Source organism: Notothenia coriiceps, unplaced genomic scaffold (assembly GCF_000735185.1).
Source record: "Notothenia coriiceps isolate Sejong01 unplaced genomic scaffold, NC01 NC01_scaffold00009161, whole genome shotgun sequence".
Lineage (NCBI taxonomy): Eukaryota > Metazoa > Chordata > Actinopteri > Perciformes > Nototheniidae > Notothenia > Notothenia coriiceps.
Window position 1 is genome coordinate 1 of NW_011341862.1, and position 10188 is coordinate 10188.

Consider the following 10188-nt stretch of genomic DNA (forward strand, 5'->3'; position numbering starts at 1 on the left):
CTGAAGGATGTTCGGTCCACCCCCCACTTGTAAAAAAGAGCACTTTACCCCTGCACCCCCCTCCCCAACAACTCCTGGGCTACGCCCCGGATCTCCTACAATCCGAAATCCGCCACTGACTTGGATGTATCTAGATAGTCTGGTAGGGAACAGACTACCACGAATGCAACCCAAAGACTTTCTCTAGCAGAAAAACGTTAGCTTGAGAGAGGACTTGAGTCATATCACACAATAGATTTATCACCTGAACAGGGACTTGAACCCTGGACCCTCAGATTAAAAGTCTGATGCTCTACCGACTGAGCTATCCAGGCTCTGAAAGACACCTTAGTAGTGAAAGTATGCATGCCTACATTTGCATTAAGTATCTGAAAATCAAGACAGCTTTCAAGGAGATCAGCAATGTGGCAACCTGAGAGATCTTTGGTTGAGTGTAAAAGATGAGGCACTTATAAATGGGGCCTTGAAGAAATGTGCGAGTGACTTGGATGTATCTAGATAATCTGGTAGGGAACAGACTGCCACGAATGCAACACGAAGACTTTGTCTAGCAGACAAATGTTAGCTTTAGAGAGGACTTGAGTCACATCACACAATAGATTTACGCCTGAACAGGGACTTGAACCCTGGACCCTCAGATTAAAAGTCTGATGCTTTCTCAGGAATAATTCCGATAGTTCCTGGAATTTTGCGTTCACACCAAAAAGATCTGGAACTAGAACTTTTTTTGCAAACCTTTTCACCCTTTTTAGTCCCTGCTAGAGAGCAGGGACTTTCCTGGGGATTGGCTAATGGCTACACAAGCCAAAAAATTGTGATGACATCATAAAGTGGCCAAAATCTGATCAGCTCATTTTAAGGTTTTTATATAAATGGATCAGGAGAAAAAGTGAGCGAATCTTTTTTCCTGAAACTTTCAGAATCTCTTTACACAGAGGGGACACATGTTGATGTATAAAAGACAGGAAAAAGTGGATTTTGCATAATAGGTGACCTTTAAAATCGACCTACTCTTTGATGGTGATGGAGGAGGGGATCTCGGTCCAGAGGCGAGCGAACTTCACAGGGGTCACCAGCTCCTGAGGGTCCCGATCTACGTGGGCGTGGAGCATGAGGCGGCAGAAGGAGGCCCGGAGGTCAAAGGGCAGCGTCTCGTCCATCATGCAGAGGAAGATGAGCTCCACATCCAGCTGCTTGGAGATCTCGTCTATCGCCAGATACTGACGGTCCAGACACATCCGGGCAAAGAGCTTCAGCTGGTACCTGAGGAAACACAAAGAGAGAGACTCTGCTTTCTTATTCTTATTCTTTAATTCTCTAATACTAACTTATAACACTCTCTAATAATAACTTATAACACTCCTTGTTGTTAACCACCAACTATGTGCAATGTGTGCAATATGTGCAATATGTGCAATATTTGAATTATGTGCAATATGTATATATGCCGTTAATAACTGTGCAATATATACCTGGCTGTTTTTGTTTTTTTAATCTTTAATATTTGTTCTATGCATGCTACTTAGTAACATAAAGCTGTCTTTGGATCTTTTCTGATGAAACAATGTAAATGTCCCCTCTGTGGCACTAATAAAGGTATTCTAATTCTGATGTTTTAGGATCCCCATTAGCACTAGCATGAGCATTGGTTATTCTTCTTCACACACACAAAACATACATAAAACAAAACTAAAACAAAACAGCTCATAATTTCATGCAATTTACAATGCTATATGAAGTGAAAACTAAAATGGTCATCCAATATTAGCCATCAAAAGGCCAAACAAGAAAACACAAATAATTGTACATAATAATACAGTACATAGCCACAGGCACAGTTCAATTATACTTTATAATACTGAGATAATTTTTTAAGCAACCTTTTGAAATATACTTGAGAATGTTCCTGAATGATATGGACCGGAAAATAATTCCAGCTGACCATGGCTCTGAATATGACTGTTTTCTTGTATTATCATTCTAGAGTGAACTTGATGTATAAGGGAAGCTAATATTGGGATTTTCATAATATTTTCTGTGGATGACCCCTCCATCTTTGTCTACCTGTAGTAGGTGAGGACATTCTCATCGTGAGCGTTCCCTTGTCTTGCCTCCTGAGCCAGCTGTCTGATGCCCTTCTCCTGCTTCTCATTGGTCTTGTCTGTCCACACCAGCCACACCTGCAGGAAGAGAATACAACTAGATCAGATTAGACAGAATTCTGCATCCTCAGCTTCATTTGATAAAGATCACCTATTGTGCAAAATCCACTTTAACCTGTCTTTTCTACCTCAATGTGTGTCCCCTCTGTGTAAAGAGACTCTGAAAGTTTCAGGAACAAAGATTCTCTCTCTTTTTGTCCTGATACATTTACTGTATATAAAATGAGCTGATCAGATTTTGGCCACTTTATGATGTCATAACGATTTTTTTGGCTTGAGTAACCATTAGCCAATCACCAACCAAGGTACCCCCCCCCCCACCTTATCACCTGAATCTCCTCCTAGAGCACCATTGTTTCTTTTTAACCAAATCTCTCTCAGAGGGGTGTGGGGAGGGGCTCCTTATTTTCATCTAAAGTAACAGACAGAGAATCAGCACTTTGGAAACAGGGCTGAAACAGAGGGGATTATGGGTAATGCTGCAATGATCTGTTTGGTGTTTGGAGCCAAACACTTCAGAGACATGTTTTGTATATATCTGGGACCTATAATAAAGTAATGAAAAACAGTATAATAGGGGACTTTTAAAGCTGTAAACATGGCTTTGTCTATCTCTATTAGGCAGAGAGAAAAACTCTTGAATCTGCAGAAATGCAACGTATTTGAATTTTCTGCTTTCAGACAACTCACGGTCCCATCTTCATCCAGCGCTGGTCAAATGTACACAGCCGTGCTAAGCATGCTAAGTAAATGGAAAGGTGTCAAATGTATTCTAAGATAGGAGTACCCAAACTTTCTAGTACAGTAACTGTGAGACTATGATACAATCGTCGCTGGTTCGATCCTAGCCCTGAACCGTTGATGCATTTAATTTCCAACCAAGTGTTGTAAAACACATTTTCATACCCGATTAATTTGTCCTTAGATATTAGAATTAACAACTTTACAAACCAATTTAATTACATGTAAAATAAACAGATGCATTAAGAGTCACCTCGTCATCATCTCCATAGTCTTCCATCCCGATGTATTCTCCACCACCAGGGATCGCATCTTTGGGGACACGACGTCTGGAAGGGACAAAACAGAAATAAAGTTAAATTATAACATGTTGATATCCTCAGTAGTGTATCTCTGGGATAATTTGCTTGTGCTATTACTTTGCGAGAAATCCCACTTTTACACACAATTACCCACAGGCCATAAGACTGCTAAACACCTGAGCTCTGTTAAGTGCCCCGATAAACATTCCTGTTGTCATCTTGCAATATACCAATTTATACAAATAGTTATCACCGCAATAAACCATATTTAATTTAGTCTCAATTTACATTATTTAATTTCATACTCTGTTCTTGTACATATCCCATATTCTATTGACATGTACATAGACTTTTTGCACTACTTTTTATTTTGTATTTTATATGTTGCATTGTTGGAGGAGCTCAGGTCAGAAGAATTTCATTTCCATTTATACGCTGTAGCTTTGTGCATATGTCAATAAAACCTTTGAATCTTGAATCTTGAATTGTTATCATAAGTGTCTTTGCCACTCAACTAAATACGAGTAGAGTTCAACGACAGTGAAGCACAGAGTATATTTCATTCCCAACCTCCCCCTTTAATTTTTATCCAGTGCAAATAAGGCCTTTAATGATGCAAAAATGATTGTTAACTGAGGGGTTACAGATCATCCCTCCCTCTCTCCCTCCCTTCCTCCCTCCCTCCTCACTCTGTCTTGATGAGGATATCCTGGTTTTTGGGGTCCAGTACACATTTACAGATGAGCTCCTGAGTGACGGGGATGGCCACGTTGTTGGACACACACAAATCTGACAGGTAGTCCAGAAACCTGTATAAACACAAACACAAAATAAGAATACATATACCAACAACATATTGAGGGCCTCTACCCTCTGCTTCCTCCCTCCATGTGTACCTGGGCTCTCTGTTCTTGCGGACCAGGCTGACGAAGGTCTCCACCTCGGTCTTGGTGATGTGTTTCTCCAGCAGTTTTCGGTTGTTGTGCAGCAGGGCGGTGATGGTGTCCTCAGCCAGGATGTCATAACCGATCTGACTCTGCATCACACCGAACTGCTTCGCTATGTGCTCCTGAAGGGGGAGGAAGGTGAAGTAGACTCAGAAAGTTAAAAAAAGAATAACTGACCAGGGAAGTCATTTATATTTAGAATTTTACATAAAGGAGAAAGAAAACAAAATGTGTTATACTTCTATCAAACAATTCATAATCTCATCATAGTATAAATATATTAAATCATTTATAATAATGATAACAATACCTAAATACAAACTTTTTACAATTTAAATGTTTCATGTTTGGATTGGTCCTTCAACACTAACTTTGGTTAAAATAGGTTTATTTGTCATTCGAGAAAACATCTCACATTTCTCACACGTTTCAAATTCGTTTGTGTCTCTGGAGCAAGCTTTTCAAAATCGAAAAAAAAATATCTCGGCTTGGGCTTCGGACTTTCATTAAAAACCGGACGTTGGTATTTAGGACAACATTGGCGAATTGTCATTTTTATTTTAATCTTTCTCTTGTGAGACCCCCAGCTTTATGTAAGTTCAAGACTAAATTACTGTAGCGTCTCTTGTAATGGGAATGCCAAAATTCAGTTTTTTTTACTGATAAGAACAGCAGATAACAGTATCATCAGCATAGATCATTACATTACATTACATTGCATTTAGATCGATACAAGATTTTATTTACATAATATTTAGAAAACAGAAATGGTCCCAGTACAGAACCCTGGGGTGCACCCTTTGATACAGGAAAACTGTATCTGAACACATTTTAAGTAGATTTAACAGATATTTGACAACTTGGGTCTTCATCTGCATTATTTTCATCCTCTTCCTCCTCACCTGGTTCTTGCGGTAGTCCTCCTGGGAGTGTCGGAGGACTCGATAGCAGAGTCTGAACATGTACTGGTAGGGAGAGTTCTTCTGGTCCGCCAGCTCCTCCAGACGCAGCAGAGGACCCTCCCCTTCCCCCCGGTCCTTAAAGGGGGCCTTCAGGATGCCAAAGATCTGAAACGCACAATCACGGAATACTTTAGTCCTGGTTCCTGCATATGCTTCTTAATTACTTGCACCCGAGTGATTCTTGGATCCCACCTGTTTGAGGATGTTCTGTTCTCTCATCAGTTTCTGTCTCTCTCGGTTGGCTTTGGACATGTTTACATCCAGGACCGCCTGCCCGCTGTTGATGACGTCAGCCACGAAGAAAACCACGTCCTCCAGCAGCTTGATGGCAAACCTGACCGGCAACATTTTTTGTATATTAAGTATTCCTCAAAGTCAGTCTTCCTGTATGTACTTGCTTATTTTCTTGTGTAATTTCTCGGTTTACTGAATTTCTCTTAGTTTTTAGTTTTTATCTGTACTCTCTACTTAATATAAAAATCAAAAACTCTGCTACTGCGACATGCTATTTTTTCTTGAATGTTACAAATAAATAAATGTATCTTAGGCTGGAGCCACACGAGATCGATAACGCAAATGGACCGAAATCGATATCAAAAAAGTCTTCGGTCCACACGCAATAGGCACCAGAAACGTGTCCGTTCACACGAGACCGCTCAAAGCGCTGGAGAAGCTGTAGTACATATGCCAGGCCTGTAAGTGGCGCTGTACTCCTGCCACAAAAGCATTATTTATTGAGCTTTAAGAAGAATTCTCGCGCATGGTTGCCATGGTTGCCCTTCTGTTTATTCTCCGCTGTGGCTCTTTTTCTCCCTCCCCGAGGCAAGCGTTTGCTCCTGCTGTAAATCTCTCAATGCAATCCCTCCCCGTCGAGGCAAGCGCTGTAATTCTCTCCGGTAGTCCACCAGCAGATGAAAAACACCCACCTCTCCGCCTCTTCCAAGGGACGAGGGGACCGTGCGACAGAGTTTCAGTTTGATTTTTTTTCGCCGGTCAACATGTCCGTTAAAGTTTAAATCTTCCGGACAAAATTAGAAAAGTGCCAGTCAGAGGTCTTCTTTGTTATTTATTGAGCTTTAAAACAAATTGATAACGACTATATATAATAATAAAAAACGGAGCCTCTCTTTTCCTCCCCCTTTGAAGACAGTCCAGCAGCTGATCTCTGAGCAGGAGAGGTGGGAGAGGCGGGGCTATTGCTTCAACGTTATCAGGAAATGATCGTATAGGCGTAAACACCGAGCCGTTTGCCCCCCCAGAGTGTTTCGTTCGCAGATCCAGACCCGTTATCGTTATCGTTATCATTTTATGCGTTTCCATGTCGGCCTTGTGTGGCCGAACCGTCTATATGATAGAGAACTGTAGCGGATATGACCGTTATCGTCCTTGTGTGGCTGGGGCCTTAATCTACATCAGCTAGGTCATGGCGGAATAACCATAAGGAATTTGACAATTTCAGATAAAACAAATTCATAAGGGCATAAAAGTATTTCCTCAAGGCATGCAAACAGATACAGTAGATACATTTCCTATTATACACAAAAAACCAAACGCACACATCACATTGACACACAGTGACCTACCGGCGGTCGTTCTGGCTGATGAAGCCCTGTCCGAACTGGTCCACCACGGTGCTCAGCATGGCGCTGGCATCGTTAGCGAAGTCCAGATCTCTGATCTCCATCACAGGAACAGAGACGATGGCAAACGCCTCCTTATCCTCTTTAGTGGGACACGTTCCTAACTGCAGGAAGAGGTACAATAATATCACATACTGAGAGAAACATTCATCCTTTACGAAAAAACAAACCAAACGTTCTTTCTAAAAATCAAACCTGTTTGGGGAAGTTCTGTGAAGATAATTGTTGTCTTAACACAAGCAGAAAAACACATAAAACTGTCAAAGGTATGATACATAAACTAGTGAGTTCAAAGCATCTAAGGTAGATTTGAACTAGAGTGGGACTTACCATGAGTCTGATGGGTCTCTCTTCGTCGATATCGATGGGGACGTTGGTGCTCTGGATCCAGGTGTTGGTGCACAGATGTCTCAGCCGTACGTACGAGTTTCTTGAAGAAAACAGGTTCAACAGGTTCAAGCCACTGAAGTTGGTTTAGTGTCCTTTATGGTCCTTGAATTAGCTTATGGTGCTTCACCGGATAAATTAATCTACATATCAATCTGCTGCTAATCTACTTTGCTATTTGGATTACAGTTAAACTGACATACAAATGAAGACTTCCTGTACAATTGTATAATATTAAACCCTGTAAAAAGAAAGTATATATGGCACATGCAGAATTACAGACTGAGGGACAACAGACGCCTTCGTCATGTTTGCTTATTGCTTGATGAAGAGGATTTAAAATGTGCCTTATTTCAGTCCAATAAAGTTAAACAGATCTTCAAAAAAAAAATCCGAACTTAGTAGAACATATATCCTGTCGTTTTCTGCAGTGCTTTAATTCAAAACACAAACAGGAAGTAAAATAAACCATAATTGTTCCTTACCGTGGTACGAACGAGTCGGTCTTCTGCAGCGTGGTCGGGTCGAGCTCGAACAGCGAGGCGATGTCGTTCCCATGAGCCACCGCCACCAACTTGTACTTGATCCTCTCGCCGTGGGAGCGCTTGCTGCGACTGCTGTCGACCTACAGAGAGGTCAGAGGTCACAGTGAGGCTCAGGAGGTGAAAGGGTTCAAATACACAGACGGAACACTCTATTTTAAATAGAAAAAGTCATTCAAATTGTTTCTCCAGAGCTGTGTGATATTAACTGTTTGAATCCCACTGGTGTTGATGTGTGACGATGGTAAAGAAGTGAACTCACTACAGATGCCGGCTCTGCACTGTCTCCTTTATATCCCGGGTTCTCCTGCAAAAACAACAACAACAACAGTTACTCAAAATATATTATCTAACACAAGAAAACCCCTCAAAAAGAAAATTACTTTTAAGATTCTGTAGGGTTACAAATAAATGCAATACAGATTAGTATGATCTAGTATTACAAGTTATTTGGAATACAACAGGGGTACATTTTGAGCAGCATGAGAGCTTAAGCAATTTAGCAATAAGTAAAACGATAAAATGTTTCAAACTAATCTGCATCTAAATCTAGTAAGTGAGAAACAAGCATTAGTTGCAAAGGCATTCAAATTATATTTATCAGCATTTGATAATTGGTAGATAGTAACGTTTATACTGATGACTTCCTGTTGTGGCAGATCAGCTGTTAATGCTTATAATCAGAAATCATTCGTTCATTCACTCATACATCCTTCCACACAGCGTTGCCATGGTTACCTCAGCAGCCAGGTAGTTTCCGGTGGCCAGGTGTTTAAAGCGATAGAGGCTGTTCCAATGTCCCGCCCCCCCACGACAAGGGTCATGATGGACAACCTAACGGACCAATCAGAACACAGAGGGAGTTTGATATAAGTTCAGTGTGTGTGTGTGTGTGTGTGTGTGTGTGTGTGTGTGTGTGTGTGTGTGTGTGTACCTCGATCTCCCACAGAGCGTTGGAGCTGGTGGCTGAGGTGGCAGATTGTCTCAGAGTCGTTCGGAGGAACACGTGGAGTTTGCTCTTGTACTCGTCGCAGGTCAGAAACTTCTCCTGCTCGGCGTGAAACAAACGCACCACCTCGCCCTGAGAGAGAAGAGTTTAACAGGAATTAAAGTATATTTTCTTATGTTCTGCTTAACTACTTCAAGCTCATATTGCAGGAGCCAATTTTCCAAAATCACTGTTTGAATAAATTTATTTCTGGAGTCTTTTGGTCAATTTTGGATAAACTCAGTAATCATGGCATTGTGTTTTGTCCCCACTGCAATTACTTCTTCTGCATTCCAACAACAGCTAAGGCTTATGGGTATTGTAGTATTAAAAGATTTCCAAAAAGCCAAAGTAAAGGAAAGATTTCTCTGACTAAAAATTACTATGAGCACAAATTCTGGCAGCTTTTTAAAAATTGTATTTGTAAAGAAATGTTAGGAGGTTTATTCACACTTTATAGCTGATATAATATCCTAAAGTTTAACTGAATCTAAATATATGTGTATCAAAGAAAGAGTGTGCTTGTTATTACACATTGGTGCAATCCGGGACACAGGTGTATTTATTGTATGTTCTGCATGCACTGCAGTAAAGTCACTCACTCCTTTGAGGACTTCCTCTCTGTTGTCGCTGAACATCATGAACAGGTTGATCTTCCAGCTGGTGTTGCAGTTCACAGAGTTCACCTGCAGGGGGAGAACAGCTGTTTACTGAGAGTCTCTGATGCAGGACTTATCAGAACTAGAAATATGCTCAGTGCAGGTTCAGTGTCAGTACTCTGATGACTCTGCGTCTCACCTCTTTGCAGCCTGGATGGTCGGTCAGCTCGTAGTTTGAGGCGTGCAGCGGCTGCCCAGCGTTCACCGGGTTCAGCATCACTTTGTCTCCAACCACCACCTGAGACACAAACACCAGTCACTAAACACGTTCTGCCCACTATACCTGTTCAAATAAGACATATAGAAAGTCGTAATTCTCCCTAAAAGAACCACAAACTGTGAAATGCACCTTAACTGTAGTGAAAAGTGTCATGTCAAGTGTGTGTTTTTTAAAAGGTAACACACATTTATTTGCTGAAAATTAGCCTATTTGTGTGCAAATAAGCCTCATTGCAGAACAAAACAAAAACAATATACTTTACATATATATATACTGTATTAAGCTATATTTGGAAAAGATCAATATTTTTTTATAATATTCTAAATAAATTCACAATATATATTTTCTCTCTCCCTTTCCCAAAGTATTTGCTTAAATCCAATATAAAACAATGTGTAAATATCAGATTTAATAATAAATAAAAAATTGAATCAACAATATAAATTCTGCACAAATATATATATATATATATTTTTTTTTTTTAAAGGACATAGTGTCAGATATTTGTGTATAAAGCGATATTTTAACAACATTATTATAACTAATGTGATTGTGATAGTGAAGGCCTTGTTGTTATGTGTGTTCCTGTCCAGGGACTGCAGATGGAAATGAGCTTCTCGCTGTAATCTGGAATAAAG

At 40.5% G+C, this 10188-nt stretch overlaps 1 protein-coding gene and 1 non-coding gene across 2 annotated transcripts; both read right to left on the reverse strand.

The window, feature by feature from the left end:
- Positions 1-241: 241 nt before the first annotated feature.
- trnak-uuu (transfer RNA lysine (anticodon UUU)) lies at positions 242-314 on the reverse strand. The gene has a single exon. It is a non-coding gene; the product is annotated as a tRNA-Lys (tRNA).
- Positions 315-1011: 697 nt separating this feature from the next.
- LOC104945101 (inositol 1,4,5-trisphosphate receptor type 3-like) lies at positions 1012-9568 on the reverse strand (the record flags this gene model as incomplete). Its single annotated transcript, XM_010770720.1, has 15 exons — positions 1012-1263; positions 2065-2180; positions 3157-3232; positions 3895-4014; positions 4102-4274; positions 5055-5219; positions 5307-5448; positions 6698-6858; positions 7085-7184; positions 7627-7766; positions 7946-7990; positions 8422-8517; positions 8618-8764; positions 9274-9357; positions 9470-9568. Coding segments are annotated over 15 exons (1916 nt in total), but the record flags the coding sequence as incomplete, so codon positions are not given.
- Positions 9569-10188: the final 620 nt, after the last annotated feature.